The 25714-nt window shown below is 35.1% G+C and overlaps 1 protein-coding gene across 2 annotated transcripts; it reads left to right on the forward strand.

The window, feature by feature from the left end:
• The first annotated feature begins 2464 nt into the window (after positions 1–2464).
• On the forward strand, positions 2465–7655 carry LOC122278911 (2,3-bisphosphoglycerate-independent phosphoglycerate mutase). Of its 2 annotated transcripts, none has more exons than XM_043089118.1 (10): positions 2465–2625; positions 2815–3031; positions 3186–3313; positions 3979–4129; positions 4225–4428; positions 4888–5312; positions 5991–6183; positions 6268–6363; positions 6766–6921; positions 7249–7655. In XM_043089118.1, the coding sequence occupies exons 2-10, from the start codon at positions 2870–2872 to the stop codon at positions 7411–7413; spliced, it is 1680 nt and encodes a 559-aa protein (XP_042945052.1). In that variant the 5' UTR covers positions 2465–2625; positions 2815–2869; the 3' UTR covers positions 7414–7655. The 2 variants fall into 2 exon arrangements, with proteins under 2 accessions (XP_042945052.1, XP_042945053.1); XM_043089119.1 differs by having other exon boundaries at positions 2466–2625; positions 2824–3031.
• The last annotated feature ends 18059 nt before the right edge of the window (positions 7656–25714 follow it).

Raw genomic sequence — 25714 nt, forward strand, 5'->3', positions numbered from 1 at the left:
GCCGAACCCTTCCCTCATCTTTTCTAACTTTTCCTCTATATTTCCATCTTCAGATTGACGTCTAAGAGACAGTCCTTTGCCTAAGCAGAGACAAAAACCTCACCTTTCATAGAGGAGATGATCCATTGTAGATTTAAAACTACAAGAATTGCATCATGGAGACAGACACATATTATCGGATGCAATGAGCATAAAACATATTATTTCCAAGGAAAATAATCAACATATTATTCTATTAAAAAAAGAAGAAGAAGCGTGGTTTGGCAGTAGGGGTAGTAGGCTTTGTAGACGCTTGGGGACTACCACCAACCAAAAGTTTTTAAGAAATAATATGATGTATTGTAAAATTATAACTCTACACTCAAATATCTTTAAAATATTTACGATTGCCCTCCTAACACTCAAAACACCCTGAAAGTAGCATGTTAATTTTTAAAAGTCTAAGGGTGGGTTTGGGTGTTGAGAAGTGTTGAGGAGAGTTGTGAATAGTAATAAAAAGTAGGTGAAAAGTAATAATAAAGTAATGAATAGTAATAAAAAGTAGGTAAAAAGTAATGAATAGTAAAAAAAGTAGGTGAAAAGTAATAATAAAGTAATGAATAGTAATAAAAAGTAGGTAAAAAGTAATGAATAGTAAAAAAAGTAGGTGAAAAGTAATAATAAAGTAATGAATAATAGTGAGAAGTGTTGAGAAGTGTTGAAGAGACTTCAACACCCAAACACAGCCTAAATCTATTATATATCTTCACACACACTAACACATTATCTCTATTAGCTTATAATAGAAAATGACATAATGAAATTTAAGTATTTTTTCTCATTTGACCGATTGAATAACAAAACAACTCTCTTTTATCTGTCTTCTACATTTTTTTTTTTTTTTTTTTTTTATATTCTTCACGACAGTTATAGTGGAGGAAAATGAAATCTAGTGGAACTTAAGTGAGAGGTTCATATGAGCAATTTTAATAATCGATGGCTTTTTTCGAGAGATGTAGCAGTGCCCCTATCAATAACGCTAGAGACCAAATCCTAGTTCCGGCTGTTTGGCCGCAAACAAAAAGGAAATGGTGGTAAGGAAAGAATATACGGTTATATTCCTTCTTCTTTGAAATTTTGATACTTGGTATATTCGTTTTGGGCAGTCATATTAATTAAAGTAACTCTAGAAATGAGAAACCTCACGTGCGTGCAGCGTTACCTTGCGATTGATATAAAGCGTTCGGTAAGGAGTTGGTTTTATTGGCCGGATAGAATTGCCAATGGTAGGAGCGAGAGCACTGGATTGTTGCAGTTGCTTTAATTAATTAAATTTGTCGGCATGCCAAGTGTACCCTAACATCGTCATGGCGTGAGATGTGCTTTCTATGGGCGACTCTACTTTTTATTATGGGAAAAGCTTCAAACAGGTCGGGTGCCGTTCTCCTTTTTACACTATCCAGTAAAATTTTGACACATCATAGTTTTACGAGAATTACCGTGAGTGCGGGTCCAGCCTCCCCTTTCCCATTCACAGACCCTCGCTTGATTCCTCTCTCTCTCTCTCTTTCTTCCCCGAAAATCTCCTTCTTCTCTCCTCTATTCGAACCTACCGTCTCTGTCGAAAACCCATCCCATCCCTTCTCCATCGAAAACCTCCCTGGAGCTCTGTCGAACCCATGCCATCTCCGTCGAAAATCCAATATCCTCCTTCTCCCCCTCCTTAACACCCCCTCCGTCGTACCCATTCCATCCCCACTCGCTGGAGCACTACGAACCCACTGAATCCCACTAAACCTGAGCAACAAATGCACCCACAGAGCATTTTCATAGCAACAAATGTGCAAGGCACAATTTATTGAGGATTTTTAATGCATATATGCCATCCAAAATACTACTATTTCTTATCAAAATAGATCAGGTCCCATTTTAATATTAGATTTGCTACCTTTCATGTCTAAATAATTTTGTTCTGCCGCTGGGTTAGAGATCGAACATGATGATGATGAATGGTATCGATCATATAGGAAAGGTAAATCCTAGGTAGCTAGCTTTTTCAATTCATTCAAATTAAATAGAGACAAAATCTTTGACCTTGAATCCGTTCTTTGCATGGTAGGATCAGCTTCCAAATTCTAATTAATTAAAACAAGCGAAAGAAGCATTGCTTTAATGGCAGTTTTTTTGTACAAACTGCATGCAAAGAAAAGAAGTGGTGAGACTTTCTTTGTTTTACACCCATTACAGAGCAACAAAAACACATGAGAGGGACAACAAGCGACGAGGGAGGCGTGGGGGAAGATCCTTTTTTATTTTTTATTTTTTTAAAGGGCACAGCAAATCAGGGTTATTTTGGGGGGGGGGGGGGGGGGGGGGTGGGTTGGGTGGACAGAGAAGAAGGGCACAGAGAAGGATACACTACAAGGACTTTTATTGTTCTCCTTGGTGGACCTCCTACGTGTTATAGTGTTATTAGTGGGTGTAAAACTTCATTTTACACCCATCCGGCTGGTAGAGCCTCCCTTTTATTATTTATATTACAACAACATAAAGCGCAAGTGTAGAAGCTGTTCTGGAAAGTGAAGGCGGCTGCTGCTTCTCTCTTTCTGGATCTTTCTTTGTTTGAATTGTCGTAGTAGTAACAAGGTAAAGTGGGCGTTTCTGTGTTCGTATTTGACCGTATTTCTTGTATCCCAGTATTAGTGCGACTGTGATTCGTCGATGTTGTTTGATGGATACGTACATATTTGACCTTTTGATTTCTTTTCTTTAAATATCTTGTCAATCCGAGAACTGACCAGTTGTTGGTGGTTTTGGTTTGGGTATTACTATTAGTTTGTGCAGAGAAGGAAGAGACCACAAACATCAAAAATAGAAATCCAAATCAAACATGGGGAGCTCAGGATTCTCGTTTAAATTGGCCGATCACCCGAAGCTGCCAAAGGGTAAGACTGTGGCTGTGGTGGTTTTGGACGGCTGGGGTGAGGCCAAGCCCGATCAGTACAACTGCATCTCTGTCGCCGATACTCCCACCATGGATTCCCTCAAACAGGTACTACTTTATTTTCATTTGCCCACACAGATCGATTGACCTCTCCGATTATGCATTTTCTGTCTCTATTTTCATTTTTCTTCTTTTTTAAATTTATTCAATATCAGATCTCTGAGGTGGGGTTTTCTTCGCCACTCTATTTTATTTTCTATAGGGTGCTCCTGAGAGATGGAGGTTAGTTAAGGCTCACGGTACTGCCGTAGGCCTTCCTACAGAAGATGATATGGGCAACAGTGAGGTTGGTCACAATGCTCTTGGGGCCGGTCGCATCTATGCTCAAGGGTAAAGTTTGTCTTGCCTATCTTCCTATCCTTTTCTTATACCGTTTGCAATCATACAGAGGAGTCTGGAGTATTATAATTTAATAAAAAAAATTATTCTTTGAATGATGTATGGATCCTTGTATTAGGTCGACAACTAAAAAACTTCCTAATGTTATCTATCTTTCGAACCAGTGAAAGTGGTTTCCACTTTGTTCTAATATCCATGAATCCGTTGCGTGCTCATTACTTATTAGAGTAAATGCCGTGACTTTCTAATTATTGGGTGTTCGAGGTATTGACCTGGACTATGGTTTCGTCATAACGCACAAGGCAGTAAAAATATGTATTACGCTTTAGGCTGTAAAGCAGTAAAGTGGTGAGATCAACTCTCATTAGATGTTAGTCCTTGGTTTGGAAAACACATTTATGAGTTGTTTAAGCTGTTATGTGCTTGTTGATGGCATCGATAAATAAGCTTGGGACTCATGGTATGTCAGTTGACATGCTCTCGTTGATTCCTCTCTACACGTTCTCGTTAATCCATCAGCTTTCACTTTTACTTTTTCTGGAGATCATTTTTCGGTTTCTTTACATGTTTATATGATCTGTAATAGATTTTCAATTAAAGGTTCATTTGTGGTGTGAATGGCTACTTATTCATTTTTCTTTTGGCTGAATATATAGTGCAAAGCTTGTTGACCTTGCTCTTGCCTCTGGAAAGATTTATGAAGGAGAAGGTTTTAAGTACATAAAGGAATGTTTTGAAAATGGCACATTGCATCTCATTGGGCTTTTGAGTGATGGCGGAGTTCACTCCAGGCTTGATCAGTTGCTGGTAGGTCTTAATAGTTTAGGACTCACTTTATTGATTTGTGCTTTTGTTGACATTCCAAAATAATACGTATCCTTTTTTTTTCTTTTCATATGCAGTTATTGCTTAAAGGATGTAGTGAGCAAAATGCTAAGAGAATCCGTGTTCATATTCTTACTGATGGCCGTGATGTTTTGGATGGTTCAAGCGTAGGATTTGTAGAAACTCTTGAGAATGAACTTGCAAAATTACGGGAAAGGGGTGTTGATGCACAGATTGCATCTGGCGGCGGTCGCATGTATGTTACAATGGATCGTTATGAGGTATGAAATAGCATAGACTCGGGTTCTATTATAGTTATGATTGCTTCTTTATTGTTGTTTGTTTTGTGTGTTCTTGTTTCGTATGATTGTAGTGTAACATCAGCATATAATTCAGGCGTTCCATTCATCCTTGGATAGTTTGGCTAAATATGGAAAGTTTCTAGCCGGCCTAAACTTTTTTCTTTTATTACTGAATAGTCCTAAGTTGACCTCAAAAGGAAAGATGAAAGTGGTGGTTCCCCACCCCTAGATTTTAGAACCAAGGATGTAAGCTGCTACTTGATGGTATCATACTTGAGCCACTTTGCATCTATGTGAATGATTCCCATGATTGTTATTGATGATGCAAGCTTGTTTGTTTGTTTGTTTGTTTGTTTCATTTTAACTCTCAGGTTCAATCATATTAATTAATGATTATGATAATTTAGCTGTAAAGAATATTAACTGGGTCTTTTGCAGAATGACTGGGATGTAGTCAAACGTGGATGGTACGCCCAGGTTCTTGGTGAAGCCCCTTACAAATTTAGAAGTGCTGTTGAAGCTGTCAAGAAATTAAGGGAGGAACCTAAGGCCAGTGACCAGTATTTGCCTCCTTTTGTTATTGTTGATGAGAATGGGAAGCCTGTTGGCCCTATATTTGATGGTGATGCAGTGGTTACATTCAACTTCCGAGCAGATCGGATGACTATGATTGCTCAGGCGCTTGAATATGAAAGTTTTGACAAGTTTGATCGAGTTCGATTCCCTAAAATCCATTACGCTGGAATGCTTCAGTATGATGGTGAGTTGAAGCTTCCAAGCCATTACCTTGTTTCGCCTCCAGAGATCGAGAGAACATCTGGTGAATATCTAGTGCACAATGGTGTTCGTACTTTTGCTTGCAGGTTAGTTGTCACTAGCTTGATTTGTCACTCATTTTTACTTTTCCATACAGTAGGAGTGTTTTTTCTTCGACTAATTCTATTCTTGAAGTGAAGTCTCCTCTGCTCTGGTACATATTTTTTTATTTGAATATGTTGAGGGTGGAGCTCATAGGATTTTGTAGGAACTGGCCATTGGGGACGGAGAGAGTCTGTCCTATTTTGCAGGGGAAATGCAATTATGGGAAGTGGAGAACTTTTTCTTTTTGTCAAGTATGACAGAAAAAATTTTGTGGCTTGTGGGCGGAAATTTCTTTTGAGCATTGCTTGTGGGTTTTTTTTCGTTGCTTTCTTAAAAGGGAACTCCTCAATGTGCTGGTACAAGCAGCTTTTGAAGAGAGAGCTAGAAGCTTGTTCTTCCCAATGGTAGCAATTAAGCTGCACTATTAAGTAGATGCGATACCCAAATAAGAAGCCATCATTTCCATATGCCTAAAATTTGGCTCGATTGTGGATGATCTTTGAGATACAATATCAGTTTGACGTTACATCTCATTTTTGGAGGTGCCCAAATTATTTTTTACCCTTTTACTCCAATTAGTATCCAATTCTCTTGATTATAACTGAAAGTCATGGATGTTTGAATATCATTCTACTTTTTTTGTTGTACTTATAACAAAAAATTGTTTTGTGGGACAACAGTGAGACTGTCAAATTTGGTCACGTCACTTTCTTCTGGAATGGAAACCGCTCTGGGTATTTCAATTCGGAACTGGAGGAATACATTGAAATTCCAAGTGATTCTGGAATAACTTTCAACGTGCAGCCAAAGATGAAGGCATTGGAGATTGCTGAAAAAACGAGAGATGCTATACTTAGCCAAAAATTCGACCAGGTAATTCAATGACTTAAGTGATATTTTTGGAACATGGCTTCAGCTTGAACAAAACTTGACCTGTCATTGCATGTATCTACCTAGGTGCGTGTTAACCTACCAAATGGTGACATGGTGGGCCATACTGGTGATATTGGGGCTACAGTTGTTGCTTGCAAGGCTGCCGATGAAGCTGTCAAGGTATGAAGGTTTTTTTATTTTCCTTCATGTTCAGACTTTGCAATTCTGGGTGTCCTTGTAAGAGCGAGTGAATTAAGTCTTTTGGAGCCTCTTGCTTTTCTTATCAGAGTTAGTTGAACCGGTTGGAATTAAGTGTTTACTCGCAAGGAAACTAAGAAATATTTGAAAATGAAACTCAATAGCAGCCAATGAGCTCTAGCTCAAATTGCACTTCGTTCCCCCATGAGAATGGGCCAGAGGATGAAGTATTAGGTTCATAGAGTACATGAACTGACTAATAAAAAAAATGATAGATGCTGTGGGGAGCTTTAATCATGTCTTCCACCTTCTATTCCATTTTCCTTTTATCCATCGAAAGAAAGGGCTGCATATTGGCTGACTGAAGAAACTATCAACTTGCAGATGATTCTTGACGCAATAGAGCAAGTGGGTGGAATTTATGTTGTTACTGCAGATCACGGTAATGCAGAGGACATGGTGAAGAGGAACAAGACCGGGCAACCTCTTCTGGACAAGAATGGGAACATTCAAATACTCACTTCCCACACTCTTCAACCAGTAAGTTCACGGAACTCTTGTTTTGCAGTGGAAATAAAAGTGGATTTATCATTTTGGTTTGGCCAGCTTGATTAAAGCTGTGCTCTTGGCGTTGGGAATATTTTGCAAATAAGACTACTTTCCTTTCATATGTAGTGTGTGAATTTCAATAACTTGGGATTTTATCGGTGGCCTATGTCCTTTTCCTTCTAAAGCATTAAGAAATTATGTCCTTTTTGCACTGACCCTGGGATGTTATGGTAGTTATTGGTCTATTAGCATTCTACTGTTAAGTGTTAAAATGGATTGTGCTCAAGTTTTAAAACGTTGGATTATTTATTTATTTAGGTGCCAATTGCAATTGGAGGTCCTGGATTGGCGCCTGGTGTTCAGTTTCGCAAGGATGTTCCTAATGGTGGGCTTGCAAATGTTGCTGCAACTGTGATGAATCTCCATGGATTTGAGGCTCCTAGTGACTATGAGCCATCCCTCATCGAAGTTGTTGATAACTAGCACAGCATAAAGAAAGATTTCTATGTTTTACTGCAATTCAGAAGGCTGTTGAGTACAGCTTGTCATTCTGATAAATAAGCATCAATTTTCTTATCCTGTCACCATTATGGTGGCTTCGGTATTTTGGAACCACATTTTGATAGCTGTCTGTGGAGGTTGACAGAACAGGATGGTTAAAATGAATTTTTCATGTATTTTTCTTCTTAACCATGATCATGGTCATGCCGCGGTGTTCGCAGACATTCGTGTTTAGATTATATTTTTGTTTTCGGTAAAAGAACTTGACTTTTCTAACAACATATTTATACTTTAATTTTGTTATGAAATCATAGAAAACAGAGTCATAACGTATTATAAAACTTTTAAAAGGAGAGAGAAAGAGATAGAGTTCAGAAAGGTTATGAAACTTATGAATTTCTTAAAGAATTCAACTATATATATAGGCGTACAAAGGGAACTATGTTAGTTTACTATGCAGTACTATGTTGGTATTATGTACTGTACATATGTCGATCATTCACTATGTCAGTTATTATACTGACACTATGCACTGTACATACGTCGATCATTCACTATGCTAGTTACTATGCAGTATGGCACTATGCATTATGCATTTGACGACTAGATAAATGTGGTCATACAATTCAAGATAGTTTATAACACTTTCATTTTGGATGACCATATTTAAAGAATATGCCTCGTTAAAACCTTGTCAAGGAAAAACCCTGTGGGAAAAAATCAATGGCGAAGGAAAAAGAGTACAGTATTCATGTGTATTGCCGAGTGCTTTAGGATTGCTTTATTAAAACCTTGCAAAGGAAAACCCAGTAGGATAAAACCTTAGCGAAGGAAAAAGAGTACAATCAGCACAAGTCTTCAAGACATTACTTCCTCTGAAAATTGCATGATAACAGGTCTTCAAACCTCCGCATTCTAATATTCTGCATAATCTTCTTAAATGTTGCAGTTGGTAATGCTTTAGTGAATAAATCTGCCAGATTTTTACTTGACCGTACCTTCTTGATATCAATTTCAACTTTCTTCTCATGAATTGCAATGATCTTCTTGTGTGTATCTGAAAGATAACTCGCATCTATACATCCAACTAACTGTGGACTTGATCCATGTTGATAAAATAATCACAACTGGATCTTTCTACTCATCACTACTCTTCTGGAGTTGTACTCTTCTGGAGTTTTTGTAAATAACACAGTTAGTAGAGAATTCATCAACATTAAACCGCTAACCTCATTTTTTAATAAAAACGGTGGCCAGCCTTTTAAGATCAGACAAGCATCGCGGATTTTCAACTCCTCTGTAGGTGTCAGGCGTGCTGTCAGGCGCCGCAGAGCTATGAAGTTATATTCCATCTCTTTTCTTTTGCTTCACGAGAGATGCTGTATCATAATTTTCTCTATAAAAGAGATATTCAGTTCATCTTCATTCGCATCTCATCTTCTTTACTTTTTTGTAATCATACTGCATTTTTACTCTACAATCTCTTTCTGCATTCTTATCCTGCAATCTCTCTCTGCAATGACTCAGCAATCTTCTCAGGGTCAATATATGAGGTATTCTGCACCTCATTCATCAGCTGTTCCTGCTTCTATCACAGGTGCTATCATGCAATATAATGATCTGACTCGTAGGTCAGATAATGAAGCTATCTATGAGCTTGTGAGTCTCGATACCCGATACTCATCATCCATTGTCGCATTTTCTCAGCGACTGCAATCCAGAACTTGTGGAGTTGACAATCTCCATGAGAATATTGCTATACTTCAGCGACTTCTTCTGGAGTCCAACATGAAGATAAAATCAATAAAGAAAGAGAATAGAAATTTAAAATCCTTACTTAAATCTTCTTTTCGATTGTCCACCCCTTTAGATAGGGATGCTATGCAGATTCTTGAAGAACAAGAGCGTTTGAAGAATGAGGCAAAGTGTCTCAAATTTTTGTAATTCTTGCTTCAAGATAATAAAATAATATTTCACAAATATTCATATTTGTGTTTCTATCTTTTGGTAGATGTTCTGTGTGCTCCCTTTTATTTATTCTTTAATAATGCACACTTCATATCAAACCCATAATATGAATCTGAAATACTAATTGTATTAAAAGATGGTATTTCATGACTAATAACATCATTCATCTTCCCCTTGAAGCTGCAAGGGTTTCAGATTTATATTTCAAATATGTGCAGTTTTTATGAGCTCTTTTGGAGCCTCAATGACATTTAAATCATATATATAAACTGCAATAATAGTTTGTTTTCATTTGCGTTTGGATTGCTTTAGATCATATAAGGATCTTTGAAACTTGATAGAATACATATTTCCAGATGTATTCATATTAGAAGCTTCAGACATTTTCTATCTTTCAGGGATTTTCATATATATATCATGATCCAATGATCCATATAAATTTGCAGTTAATCATGCATATCCAAACTCTCGGTAACTTTCAAGCTAATAAAAATCTCAATATGATTTCAACCACTTTAAAATCATATCAATATTGTTTCTTCGAGAAACTAACTTGTGATTTCTATATCACATTTTCATATTAAAAGTTTCAGGCTTTTTATATTATATATATAAATATCCACTGATATTTAACAAAAATCACCTCTTTAGGTGTTTGGACTTCAAATCCATATTTATCACATTTTACTTAGTGATATCAATTCTGCAGGAATTGAGAAACTGACTCGTGATTTATATATCACATTTTTATTTCCTTTTCATAAATACCCACTGACATTCAACAAGAATCACCTCTTTAGGTGTTTGGACTATAAGTCCCGATGCATCATATTTTACTAGTGAATCAATTCTGCAGGAATTGTTTCTTTCAAATTTGGCCAATATTTTACGTCGTATTCCTCGACGATTCTTGATTCACTTTCATCATTACTTCTGGTAATGTTAATTGCCATCTCATATGGAAATACATTATCGACAACAATTTTATTTCTATCCATAATTTCTCTATTATTCATGAAATGTAACGAGATCTCGTTATTTTCAGGTACCTGTCCCTCTTCAAGGGAAGACATTTTCATGAAAAACCTCTTCAGGAGGTACTCTTCAAGAGTTTATATAGGAGAATTTTATACAGAAAATTTGGATGGACTTTATTACTTGTTTTGTGGGTATGGCCTCTTCAGGAGCACCAAATTATTTGTGCATTTCTCTTTTGAGATACTCTATCTTTTGTATCGATAAGTCTCACATGCCTTTATACATGTCTTTAGACTGCTAAATTTCTTAATTGTCCTACAGGGACTTCAATCCTCGCTGGGATTTTAACAGTTAGAATATGAGACATTTTTATCTTATTGTATCCAAAATTTAATTATCATCTGAACTTCTGGTTCATATATGATAATCAAGATAACGTCGAATAATTTCATCTTATTTGCTTCAAGCAAATTTTTCTTTTCATTTTTGGTGGTAAAACTTTATAGTAGAAGAATCTTCTGGTTCTTTTATGGACGTCCATATGAAAATCATTCGATTTATCGTAATTGATTTTGGATGATCAAGATAACCATGAAAAGATACAAATATTTTGAATTATATCACCTTTTGATGCATCATAATATTTGATTCAATAATTTGTATAATATCATCTCAAAGAGAAAGCTTACAGCTTTTCCAATACGAGCTTCTGGCCCAAAAAGATATTCATTATTACGTCCAATCTCTTAGTTTCGCATCATTCTTTTCACTTCAGGGAATAGAATGATATAAATTCATTATCATTCAATTCAGGAAATGATGTAGATCTAGTAAGACGTGAATAATGATTCTTATAAAAAACTCATTATTTTGCTCAGTCACTGATACTGATTTAGAATATATTGTGAACGTTTGCATTTCATATTGCTACTTCAGGAGCACATTCGAGACGTTCATTCAAATATATATTCTTTCCACAATTTCAATTATGTAACTTCAGGTGCATAAATTATAATGAGTTTTTGGTACAAGTATCACTCATATGAGATACTCAATAAAATTATTGATTTAGGGCAATCCTTCAGGGATGCTCCATTTCCATTCTCAGATAAATCATATCATTAATAATTTATAACAAGTATAAAAGAATAAATAAAACTTTCATTACTACAAAATATTGCAGAATATAAAAATATTTTATAATAAGATAAAGTAAATACATTAATTAAAAAGGAACACTTTCATGATCAACTCTACCATTAGAATCCTCAAAGAAATCAGAAACATCAAGACTTGTAATATCTTCTCCATCTATAGAATCTAAAGCATATGATGGTTCAGTAAAATTTGTTTCAAATTTCTTTGTTTTTTCTTTTATAGAAGACTGATATAAGTCAACCAAGTGCTTATCTGTACGACAGATACGAGCCCAATGTCCAGTCATACCACATTTATGACATCCATCTTCATCTTTCTTTAAAAATTTGTTTTGGGGACCTTTGCCCTTTTCTGAGTTGAACCACTTCTGGTGGTATGGTGTATATCTATTATTGTCCCTTTTAGTGTGGTCACTTCTAGGACCTCTACTTCCATAGTTTTTCCTACCACGTCCACGCCCTCGTTTTCTTTGAAAAGATGCACCATTCGCTTCTGGGAATGATGTAAATCTAGTACCATTCACTTCAGGGAATGAAATAGAACCAGTAGGACATGACTGGTGATTTCTTAACAAAAGCTCATTATTTTGCTCAGCTAATAGAAGACAAGATATAAGTTCAGAATATTTTTTGAACTTTCGCTCTCGATACTGCTGCTGCAGGAGCACATTCGAGGCATGAAAAGTAGTATATGTCTTCTCTAATAAGTCATCATCAGTGACTTTTTCACCACATAATTTCAATAGCGAGCTAATTTTAAAGAGTGCAGAGTTATACTCACTAACACTCTTGAAGTCTTGCAACCTCAGGTGCATCCAATCATGACAAGCTTTTGGGAGGATTACAGTTTTCTGGTGTTCATATCTCTCCCTTAAATCATTCCACAAAATAAGTGGATCTTTCACCGTTAGATACTCAGTTTTTAATTCTTCATGAAGATGGTGCCGAAGGAAAATCATTGCCTTAGCACGGTCCTGCAGGGACCATTGATTTCCTTCTTTAATTGTATCTCCCAGGTTCATCGCATCCAGATGGATCTCAGCATCAAGGATCCAAGATAAATAATTTTTTCCAGAAATGTCAAGAGCAACGAATTCCAATTTTGTAAGATTTGACATTTTTTACATATATAAATCAGGAATATAAAAATATATTGAAAAACTTACTTGAAGTTGAGGACTACTAGCTTCAAAATCGTCAGAACTTTCGTGCTGATAACGTGTTATGAAATCATAGAAAAGAGAGAGCCATAACGTATTATAAAACTTTTAAAAGGAGAGAGAAAGAGATAGAGCTCAGAAAGGTTATGAAACTTATGAATTTCTTAAAAAATTCAACGATATATATAGGCGTACAAAGGGAACTATGCTAGCTTATTATGCAGTATTATGCTGGCACTATGCACTGTGCATATGTCGACCATTCACTATGCCAGTTACTATGCAATACTATGCTGGCACTATGCATTATGCATTTGACGACTAGATAAATGTGGTCATACAATTCAAGATAGTTTATAACAAATTTCTAATTTTCTTGCAATTTGATGGGTGATGACTGCTGATCATTCCTCATTATCAGCCGGACTGGATGCGATTGCCAATCAACAAGAATGGCCAATTCAAATTAGGAATGTTATTACAGACGCACTTTCGTTTTATTTTCATTCTACCGTGTAAAATGTGGTATTTTTATTACTTTTGGGATTATCTTTTATTTTTTCAAGAAAAATTTAAAGGTTGATAGACAATGCTATTTTGTTATAACAAGATGAAAATGAGATACTTAGTTATAATAAGATAAAAATGAGATGAGAGTGTAATCTGTAAGATTTTTCAACTAAATTCAAGAGAGTCGGTGTCGGGAGTACTAACAGACCAACCAATACAGAAGGCCTATGGGTACACGTTACTTCTTATCAATGGTACATTCTGAGTACGCAAGGGGTCTACTTTATAAGGGTAAGTCTGAGTAGTGTGATGGCCTGGGGGTGATTGTGGCTGAGGAATGGTTTTAACAAATAAAATGGTGCGTTAGGAACTTCAGTGAAGCTGTGCGCTTTGGGGCATCAGGACTTAAGTGATGCTGTGCGTTTTGGGAAGCAACGAATTTTAACAGAATGGAGATCAAAATGGTGCGTTAGGAACTTGAATGAAGATGCGCGTTTTGGAATAGAAGGCATCACGCGAGAAGGAAGAAATATACACTGCATTTCTCTTAGATGCAATGAAACGTTTAGTTTTGTAGTATAGAACAAGTATAAAAGCTATAAACTTGTATAAGAATTCCTGTTCAATATTGTTGGGACTAAAGTTCCTTTGGAGGTTGGAGGTTCCTCGAAATCCTCTTCCAAAAATAAAGAATTGAGTTCTTGGGAAACTTTTCATTATTGTTCTAAGTTCTGCATCATTTTCTCTGCCATTTGTGTTGTGTATAAAAGAAGCCTGTGACAATTGGTATTAGAGAGGCCGATCCTCTTATGGCGGAAGGCACTCGAGCAACTTTGAAGTTGCACTAAGAAGGATCATAGAAACAATAGGAGGCTTTACAAAGGCACTACATGATCATCACCATGCTATACATGGCATTATTGACAGGTTAGAACAACTTATTGATATGATCAAAACTCTTGTAGAAAATCGTCATGTAACTCTATCTGGATAGGGTTTTCGAGGGGTTAGGATGGGAAGTAATGATAAAAGGATTTCTGTACCTCATGGAGTGGGGTTAGACTTTCCCCATTTCAATGGGAACAACCCTACTAGGTGGATTTTCAAAGCCATCCAATACTTTGATTTCCTTCAAAACCCTCAAAACAGATACTTTTGATGTCATCATATCATATGTAGAGTGGGGCTTTGGTACGGTACCAAGATGCCATAGACTATCTAGTTTTTACTGGTTGACTTACAACTTAGATTTAGACCAACAAGTTATAATGATCATATGGAGGCTTTGCCTCGCCTCAAGCAAACATCATTTGTGGCTGTTTGTAGGCTCAATTTGAAGTTTTGTTTAACAGACTTAAAGGGTTGTCTGAAAGACACAAATTGAGTTGTTTCTTGAGTGGCTTAAAGGATGAGATTCGATTGCCTATACAAATGCTCAATCCTATTAACCTCAATGTAGCTTTTGGATTAGCAAAAATACTAGAGGAGTACTTGATGACTTCTAGGAGATCATGGAAGGGTGGTGGAGTAAGTACCAAGAAGGGATTCTTTGTGATAGTGTTGGAAGGGAATAGAGTATGGAAGCCTAGTATTTTAGTTAAAAAGAATTTTTCTTCTCAAATGAATGAAAAAGGAGAAAGGGCATTTATTACCACTATGATGTAAAATGGAATTGTGTGTAAGAATCCAAAAGTATACCTTTTGCAAGTTGAAGATCCTGTAATTGAAATGGTGGAAATGGAGGAGGATAGTGAGGGGCTTAGTGTTGTGGTGGAAAAGACAATGAATGAGGAGGAAATTTTGGAGATATCCTTCACATAACAATAATGCTATGTGATTACTTGGAAGGATTGGTTCAGTAGAAATTCTAGTAGACTCAAGAAGCACTCATAACTTCTTAGATCTACTAGTGGTGTAGGCAGCCAAGTTAAGGATCCATAGTGATTCCAACTTACAAGTTAGAGTGCCTAATGGAGATAAGGTGCTGAGTAAATGGCTAATGGAGATAAGGTGCTAAGTAAAGGTAGATGTGAGGAATTGATTAAGATTCAAGGCTTAAGGTTCAGAACTCCTTTTAACGTTTTGACTTTAAGGGATTGTAATATTGTACTGGAAGTCCATTGTTTGAAAACCGTGGGACCCATTTGGGATTTTAATTTTATGTCAATGAGCTTTGTGGTGGGGTAGTTGAAAGTGACTTTGCGAGGGATGAAATCTGAAAATTTGAAGGTGCAGATTGGGGAAAGTTGTTTTTAGTCTTCTCTAGTTAGGCAGCAAGTTTACTTTTTACAATTAGTGGCAGGTGAGCAAGCAGAACAACCTGGAAATCAGGTAAAAGAAGTAATGTATATTATTGAAGAGTTTAAGGAGGTTTTTGCTTAACTAGTGGGTTACCTCCAAGAAGAACTTTTGACCATCACATTCTCTGGAAAGAAAGAATTGTTCCAATGTTAGTTAGTCCTTATAGATACCCACACTATAATAAGATAGAAATAAAAAATATTGTTCAAGGCTTGTTAATGTTTGGGGTAGTGAGGCCTAACCAAAGTCCTTTTTCTTCACCAGTATTACTTGTAAAAAAGGTAGATGGTACTTGGAGGATGTATGTGGATTATCGTGCATTTAATCAAGTGGCCATCAAGGACAAACTTCCCATACCTGTTATTGATGAGTTGCTTGATGAGTTGTTTGGAGCCAAGGTATTTTCCAAGTTAGACTTGAGATCACGTTATCACTAGATTAGGGTGATCAAAGACAACCTTGAAAAGACATCTTTTAGAACTCATGAGGGCTACTATGAGTTCTTAGTAATGTTTTTTGGCCTTACTTATGTCCATGCTACTTTTGAAGGGTTTATGAATATGATGTATTCGGGCCCTTCTTGAGAAGATTTGTGTTGGACTTCTTTGATGATATTATGATATATAGCGAGGATTTGGGGGAGCATGTGGGGGCATCTCACATTAGTCCTAGGAGTATTGAAACAACACATCTTATATTAAAAAAAGTCTAAATTTAAGTTTGGAATGGAAGAGATTGACTATTTGTGTCATGTTATTTTGGAAGTGGGGTTAAAGTTGATCCACCTAAGATCGTCTCAATGTTGGAATGGCCTATTCCCATTTCTCTGAAGGCATTGAAAGGGTTTTTGGGTCTCATGGGCTATTACAAAAAATTCATAATGAATTATGGAATTATAGCAACTTCATTGACTGGATTGTCAAAAAAGAACACTTTCTTTTGGATTGAAGAAGCAACTTGAGCTTTTTTGCAACTGAATAAGGCTATTACTGAACCTTTTGTTATGAGGTTACCTGATTTTTCCAAGAGCTTTACAATTGAATGTGATGCTTCTGGAGTAGGTTTGAGGGTTATGCTCTTGCAGCAAGGCTTTGAAAGGTAAGACATTGCTGTTATCCACATACAAAAAGGTGTCGTTGATACTTGTTTCTGCAGTCAGTAAATGGAGACCATATTTGTTAGAGAGAGTCTTTAAAATTAAGATTGATCCACTGGCCTTGAAGTGCTTATTAGAGCAAAGGGTGGGGGATTGAAGCTCAACATAAGTGGTTGTCAAAGTAGATGGGTTATGATTTTACTATTGATTATAAAAGAGGGAAGGATAATAAAGTTGTAGATGCCCTTTAAGACTTTGATTACTTTTCTAACTCTTGTCTAGATTGAGGAATTGAAGCAAACTATCAACTCTCTCCCAACTTAGTGATATCTATTCTAAATTTCAACATAATTTGAAAATTCCAAACATTACACAATACAACAAGGCCTATTATTGAGGAAAGGGAAGCTAGTGGTGATTCATAATTCTCCATTCAAGGCTAAAGTATTACAACATATACATCATAATCCACAAACTAGTTATGTGGGCTATCATAAAACAGTGCTAAGGTTCAAGTTGGATTCTTATTGGGAAGGTATGCATAGGGACATTAAAAAGCTAGTCAAGGAATGTGATGTGTTGGACCAGTAAGCATGAGACTATCCATCTAGTTGGACTACTGCAGCCACTACCAATTCCCACTTCTCCATGGCTAGATATTTTCATGGACTTCATTGAAGGTCTGCCTCTTTCCAATAGGTTTACAGTGATCTTCACAATAGTGGATAGCCTTACCAAATTGCTCATTTTTTTTTTCTCTTGCTCATCCTTATACAATAAGCAAGGTAGCCCAAGGTTCTCTCTCTCTCTCTCTCATCTTTAAGTTATATGGGATGCCTAAATCCATTATATCAAATATGGATCCAATTTTCACGAGTACTTTTTGGAGGGAGTTGTTTCAATTGTAAGGTACTTCACTCAATTTTAGTTTTGCCTATCAACCATAGTTTGATCTGCAAACTGAGGCATTGAATAAGTCGTTAAAGGGATATTTGAGATGTTATACCACTGGCAAGCCAAATGATTGAAGTTTGTAGATTCCTATGGCAGAATGGTATTATAACACCACTTGCCACTCATCAATTGAAGTCTCCCCTTTTGAAGCCTTCTATGGGTATTTTCCACCCAAGTTACTAACCTACATTCTAGGAACAATTGCTAATGCTACAGTGGATCGGTAATTGAAACCAAGGGAACATCTTATGGTGATGTTAAGAAAGAATTTGCATAAGGCTTAGTAAAGAATGAAGATGTTTGCTGATCGGAAAATGTCTAAAAGGAGTTTTGAAGTGGGAGCATGGGTGGGTTTTAGGCCTCAACCATATAAGCAGAAATTAGTATTCATGTGCTACAATCTAAAACTTACTCCAAGGTTCTTTAGGCCTTTTCAAGTCCTTGAAAAGACTAGTACATTGGCCTATAAGTTGAACTTACTTTCTTCTTAAAAAACACATCTAGTGTTTCATTGGTCATGCTTAAAGAAAAAAAAATATTATTCCATTACTTACACTACCTCCTCTAGATTCCCAAGGGCAAGTTCAATCTAAGTTTGAGTTTATTTTAGAGAGGAGAATGAAAAAAGTGGGCAATCATGCAGCTATAAAGGTACTTGTTAAATGGTTTGGAGCACCTTTAGAAGATAGTTCTTGGGAGTTACTATGGAATTTGCATAGCCTTTACCCACACCTTGTGGACAAAGTCTTTTAGTTGTTGTTGGTGGTGGTGATGGGAAGGCCGGGTGGATTTTTTGGGCCTTTTTATGTCCTTAAAAAGACTAGTACATTGGCACATGAATTGAACTTAACTTATTCTTCAAAAATACATCTAGTGTTTCATTGGTCATGCTCAAAGAAAAAGCTAAGACAATATTATTCCACTACCTACGCTACCTCATTTGGATTCACAAAGGCAAGCTCAATTTGAGCCTGAGTATATTTTAGAAAGGAGAATGAAGAAAGAGGGCAATCATGCGCTATCAAGGTACTTGTTAAATGGTCGGGAGCACCTCTGAAAGATAGTTCTTGGGAGTTACTATGGAATTTGTGTAGCCTTCCTAGTTGGTGGTGGTGGTTTTTTTTTGGGAGGGAGGGGGGGGGGGGGGAGGGGAAGGGGATTGGGAAAGTTTGAAAAGTAGTGTGATAGCCTTTTTTTTGGGGGGGGGGGGGGGGAGGGGAGGGGTGATTGTAGCTAAGCAATGGTTTTAATAGAACAAGAATCAAAACGGTGCATCAGAAACTTAAGTGAAGCTGTGCATTTTGGGGCATTAGGGACTTAAGTGATGTTATGTTTTTTGGGAAGCAATAGTTTTTAACATAATAGAGATCAAAACGGTGCATCAGGAACTTTAGTGAAGATATGCTTTTTGAGATTGAAGGCATCATGCAAGAAATATACGCTTTGTTTTAACTCTTAGATGTAATGAACTGACTATGTTTAGTTTTGTAGTATAGAATGAGTATAAAAGCAGAAAACTTGTATCAGAATTCTTGTTCATAATTGCTGAGACTGTAGTTCCTTTGGAGGTAAGAGATTCCTTGAAAGTCTCTTCCAAGAATAAAGAATTGAGTTCTTGGATTTTCTTTCATTCTTGTTCTAAGTTCTGCATCATTTTCTCTGCTATTTATATTGTGTTGTTATTGTGGTTGAAGGAAGTCCATGACATACTTACGGTCAGTGTTACATTCTGATGGGGCAATGCATTGTTCTTTCATAAATAAACTCTAATGTTGTCGAGATTATGAGTACCTAATTTCCTTGACTCAATTAAAAAATAAAAGAGTAACATGGATTCTTTATTCATCCAGCTTGAAATTCATGTTGTGCTAAATAATATCATGATCACTTGATCTTATTAGATAAGCGAATAAAATCAAGATAAGGATAATTGCTAGGATTAAGATACCAAACCCATATTTCATCTACTCGAAAGGGATGCAATTAATATTTTGCACAGTTATAACCCTCCATACCATTGTAAGCAAGTCGTAATCCTGATAAATAATTATTCTCATAAAAAAGAATTACATAAGAAATCTATGTTTAATTAGTAGAATTTTTAAGAATTCTTGAAAAAAAGGTTGAGATTTTTTTAAATTGTTTTTTTAAGTGAATAGGAAAAATGAGAAATTGCTTGAATAAAATTTTTTTGAGATGTAATTTTATTGGAATTTCCAATTCCCCGAAGTAGATAGATAGATTTGAATAGAAGTAGATAGATAGATTTGAATAAGTTGTTTGGATAAAAGTTTTGAAAGAATTTCCATTTTTGAACTTTTATTATTTTCTAGTTTTGTTGTTTTTTCTCAAGGAAACTAGGTAAAAGATTAGATGATATTTTTCTTAAAAATAGAGGATTTTTGGGATTTTTGGGGCTTAAAGATGAAGCTTTTCTTCTTCTTCTTTTTTTTCTTTTTTTCAAAAACTTTTGAAAAATACAAAACCCAATTTCCACTAATGCTATTAAAATTTTCAATTCTGCTGTATACATTTACTTTTGCGTACTCCTTGTGCACTTCACTAATGTGATTGGAAAAAATAGTTATTTTATATTAAAAAATTGATGCAATCAATCACATTAGTGGAGTGCGTAAGGGGTACGTAAAAATGAATGAACATAGAATTTTTGTAAAAACAATTGTCCGATAATATCTAGTTCTAATTTCTTGATCAAAATTTAATAAACATTGGATTTAGAATGACTTTTATATAAGAGATTTCTAGCCTTTTGATATTTTTTGAGGATCCTCTTTTAATCATGATTCATATTATGCCTGTGGTACAATTTAACATATATTTTCTCGACATGAGAAATCACAATCAATTTATCGACATCCAATTTTTATTTTTTATTTTTACCTTCTTTCTCTCTAAAGAAAAACTCTCTCCCTTCTTTCTACAAGAAATAAGAAAACATCCATAGGTTGCTCCTTGTTTCGACTCTAGTTATCCAAATATGTTCCGACTTTTCCTGAATAGTGGATGTGAGAGAATCTCCAATGGACGAGCAAAAATAGTTGTTGCAGGGTCCGGTTGTAGTCAATCCACTTGTTGGACAACATAAAACTACTTAAAGTGGTCATTCCTTAGTTAAAAAAAAAGGCCTCTGATCAATATTGATCTATTGCAATTTTTCTCCTTTTATTTTGTCCAACATGAAACTACTTAAAGTTGTCATTCATTGATTAAAAAAAAAAAGGGCCTTTGATCAATATTGGTCCATTGCAATTTTTCTCCTTTTATTTTTATTCTCTTTCAATTGTTTTTTTGATACATGGGGTGGGGGGATTCGATCCTTGGTTCTCTTAGTGAGAAACCAAGGTGTTGCCCATTAATCCAAATGATCTTGGTATTCTCTTTCAACTTTTGAAATCACTCTAATGAAGAGTTTGTTCGAGGCAACCTACCCCTCCTCTTGTTTCTTTATTTTTAATTAATGCAATTTACTTCTAAAAAATTTTTGGGATTCTCATTGAAGCCATAGCTTTTAATAAGTCTTCAACCTACTTAGGTAAAAATTTTGTAAATATTATTGTAATTGAAGCACTTAAAAACTAGTGTTAAATATTAAATATTCTACATGGTTTGCCTCTAAGAGAGATTAGTTCATACATCTTAATTTTGAAACTTGTACTCTCTTTCAATTTTGATTAGATTAATTTTTTCGTGACCATTCTGTTAGTCAACTATTAAAAGTGGTGGATTAATTCCTCAAGAGCTTGCACAAGTGTGGTTCTAGAGATATATAAGATTGGTTTTGGGGCAGAGTAGACATAAACATATTCAAAAGGGGTTACTTTTGTAGAGGAATGCCTATTGGTTTTATACCACCATCTAACTAGTGGTAGTTATTTAGCTGACTCCTATGGTCAATCACCACAAAAGCATTTGAAATATTGCTCTACAAATTTGTTCACCACCTTAGTTTGTCCATCCATTTGTGGATGGTAGGCTAAACTAAGCTTCAATTCAGTCTCCTATAGCTTGAAAAGTTCCTTCCAAAAGGAACTTGCTATACCCAAGAGATATAGGCAAAGCTTCTAAAAAAATCAAGTGAGATGTTAGCCCATATCTTTTTCTAGAATGGATAAATGTTGGAGTAGGTCTTGTGGATGTATATTTTCTGTTTTATTTATTTGGCATGTGATGCAGGAGGATCCAAGTTAGATGATGTTGAGTTATTAGATTGCACATTGATAACACTTAACTACCTTGGGACGGCAGGTCAACGCAAGTACAGCAAAGAAACAATGGCCTTTTCTTGATTTGAGGCAATTTTGAGCACTATCGTTATTTTGGCTATAATTTTGGTTATGGGTATCAAATTTGTAGATATGACCTCAATTCGGAAAACACTTTTTGGCACACACGCTATGGTCACCCAGCTATGCTCAATGGATATTGTTTTAGAGCCCAAAATCAGCTATTATCCCCTTCAAATCTCTAATTTTAGATTTTTTTTGGCATTTTATGCTAATATTTCGTTTCTTAGTTAGGAAGTGGTTTTTATCTCTAATTTGCTCAAATTTTTGGCAAATTGCTTCTTTATTTATGTATTTATTTTTTGTGTGTTTATTAAGATTTTGCTATTTTTAGTAAAATCTTGATATTTTCGGATTTACAGCTATTTCAGCCCGGATTGTGGATTTGGTTGGACATTCTGGAGTTTTGATAATTTTCAATCGAAAACAAGGTTGTTTTCTCTATGTTTTGGGTGAATTTCTTATCTTCTCTATTTCGATTATTTGTTGAAACTAACTGCTAGAATTAATCTAAATTTTGTCAGGCGTCAGTTGTCATCAGAGCTTTAGCATCTTTCCTGGGTTCATATCTCATCAGTTTCCATGGCTAGTAGTCATGGTCATCATGGGGAGGTTCTGAACGAGGAAGTCCATCACCGTAATCGTAGTGTTCAGGATATGATGATTGAGGATTTGTAGAGACAAGTTGTAGAGTTAACCCAGCATCTAGTCGTGCAAAATATCAGTGATTGTGAGATGGAAGGTCACGATTTTGATTTTAGTTTTGAGAATCCATATCACAATCATGCTTTATTTCCGAAGTACTATGGTAGGAAGGAGCATCATAGGGACCTTGGTTTCAGAGTGGATTTGCCTGAGCTTTTTTGGTACATTACAGGCTGAAGGTTTCATTTATTGGTTGTATGAAGTTGAGTGAATTTTTTATTATAGGGAAGTCCCAGATCGTGTAAAGGTGAAACTGGACGCCATTACAGGCTAAAGGGTAAAGCATATGCTTAGTGGGAGCAGTTGAAGCGATTACAAGACAAGTAGGGCAAGGCCAAGATTATTGATTGGGAGAAGATGAATAAAAAGATGAAGGGTCACTTCCTTCGTTGCGGCTACACTCAAACATTGTTTCAGCGACTTCACATATTGAGGTAAGGCACAAGATCAGTTTAGGATTACACAAACGAGTTCTATCAATTAATAGCCTAAAATGATTTGTCCAAAACAGAAAAGCAGATGGTGGCATGGTATTTTGGGTGGCTTGCAGCAGCACTTGCAAGATGTCCTCAGTATTCACACTTTGTGGACAATTTCTAAAGCATACTAGCATGCAATTGTCATGGAGAAACAACAGAGCAAGACGTCGATAATAAAAAAATGATCAAAATAGTCAAGTAGTTAGGAATCTCGTTCTACACCTTAGCCACTGTAGGGCGAGAGTTCTAATTCCAATATCAAGTGTTTTAAATGTGGCAAACCAAGACATCGGGCAACTGACTGTAGAAAATCTGCTAATAAGATAGGCAAAAATCTCCTAATTGAAGAAGTGGTAGAAAAAGCTGAAGAAATTGGAGAAATTGTGTATGATGACGAGGAGAATGCAGACAATGTTGTATTGTGATGGCCATGAGATCCTGGTCATTCGCAAGAGTATACTGGCTCCCAAGGGTGATTTAAGAGATGATTGGTTGAGAACTAATATTTTTCACACTATTTGTATTGTTGCCAATAAAGTTTGCAAGATGATAATTGACAGTGGCAGTTGTGAGAACGCGGTGTCTGAAGAGGCTGTTCAGAAGTAGTTGAAGACTAGGGGTAAAAAAAAAAAATCAGTGAAGTGGTGGGTTTGGTCCGGTACCAGGTTTGGTTCGGTCCAATATCAATTTCATTTTTTAGACAGGTCAAAACAGGTCAAAATTGGTCCCGTTCCATTTTCATTTTTCTAACACCAAATTAAATCGGTTCGTATTTTAATTTTTTATATTGTATAAAATATTTTTTGTATGATTTTTAATATTATATATATACTTTTTATAATAATTATATATAAAATAATATTTTATTAGATGATAAATTACTAATTAATATAATATTAAATTTTAAAATCCTATATAAATAACTATATATTATCTCTATAGTCGATTGTATTAATAGTTATATTAATACTATATCAGTATATATTATAATATATCATTATAGTATATAATACAATTATAATAAATATTATAATATACTACAATATACTATCACTATATTATTATAGACTATAATATACTATATAATATACCAGAAAAATCGGACTGGAGTGGGTAAAACTAGAAGTACCAATTTAGGGGTGTAACTGGTGTAATATCGGTTTTTCAAATATGAAAACCGGTATATACTGGTTCGGTTATAAAATATGTCCAAAACCAAACCAAATAGAACCAATTACACCCCTATTAAAGATAGATTGTCATCCAAAGTTGTATAAATTGTCATGGCTAAATAGAGTAGTGAGATAACAATAGATAGATGATGCTTAGTATCCTTTTCGATTGGCAGAAAATATTTTGATAATGTTTGGTGTGATGTCATCTCAGTGGATGCTTGTCATGTGTTATTAGGCAGGTTTTGGCAGTATAATTGCAGTGTTATTCATGATGGAAGGAAGAATGCGTATTCCCTTAACAGCAAAGGGAAAAATATCGTGTTGGCTAGGGGTGTAAAAAAGAACAGTTGAACCGGTAAACCGGATCGGACTGGATCGAATTGGTGGGTTTGGTCCGGTACTGAGTTTGGTTCAGTTTGATAATGATTTTTTTTTTGTTTTTTTTAAACCGATCAAAATTGGTCCAGTTTTGATTTTTCTTTTTCTAAAACTGGACTGGACTAGATCGGACTGGTTCATATATATTTTAATTTTTTATATTGTAGATAATTTTTATATATAATATATAATTATATATAAAATAGTTTTGTATTATATGATAAATTACAAATTAATATAATATTAAATTTTAAAATCTTATATCTCTATAGTTTATTGTATTAATAGTTATACTAATAGTATATCACTATATATTATAATATACTATAATATATCACTATATTATATATTATAATATATCACTATAGTCTATAATAGAATTATAATATATAATATAATATACTACAATATATTATCACTATAGTATATAATATATAATATAGTATATTAAAACAAGAAAACCGGACCAAATTGAACCTGTTACACCCTTAGTGTTGGCACCTCATTAGGAAGGAACCACTCCTACCTCAATAGCCAATAGTACTAACCTATTTGTTGAATCCAATATTTCAAGTTTCATATAATTATATATCTACATATAGATTTTGATGCTAACAAATGAATTCAAGCATACAGAAATTTTAATTTCAAGTTGTCTACACCATGGAGCCAAGCACATCAACAAACCAAACATGAGCAAGAAAGGGAACAAACTCATAAAGAAAGCTCTTAAAGAAATTTTGTACATCTCTTGAAAAATTTGAAATTGGATAAAGCTAAAAAAGAATTTTTTTCATAAAGCATCAAATTGCATTTTTCACATGTGCATGATATATTTAAAAGTTAAAAGTTTGAAATTTGAAGTTTTGGAAGATAATTAATTGTCATCTTTCACATATGCATGACATGATTAAAAGTTTAAATTTTGAAAATTTGAAAGATGATTGATTGTCATCTCTCACATGTACATGATAAGTTTGAAATTTTTTAAAATTGATTGATACTCTTTTTGACATATACAAAATGTAGATGATTTTGTTTGAAAAATTTAAAAATTAAATAATGTTTTTTTTTGTCATATGCTAAAAGTAAAAGATTAGCTTTAAAAATTTTAAAAA

The sequence above is a fragment of the Carya illinoinensis genome, chromosome 10 (assembly GCF_018687715.1).
Source record: "Carya illinoinensis cultivar Pawnee chromosome 10, C.illinoinensisPawnee_v1, whole genome shotgun sequence".
Lineage (NCBI taxonomy): Eukaryota > Viridiplantae > Streptophyta > Magnoliopsida > Fagales > Juglandaceae > Carya > Carya illinoinensis.

What these genes read in the sequence shown, in the direction of transcription:
- LOC122278911 (XM_043089118.1), top strand. Translation starts at nt 2,870, where the DNA reads ATGGGGAGCTCAGGATTCTCGTTTAAATTGGCCGATCACCCGAAGCTG. An exon ending in CCATGGATTCCCTCAAACAG is followed by an intron (nt 3,032 to 3,185) that starts GTACTACTTTAT and finishes TATTTTCTATAG; the next exon opens with GGTGCTCCTGAGAGATGGAG. An exon ending in CCAGGCTTGATCAGTTGCTG is followed by an intron (nt 4,130 to 4,224) that starts GTAGGTCTTAAT and finishes TTTCATATGCAG; the next exon opens with TTATTGCTTAAAGGATGTAG.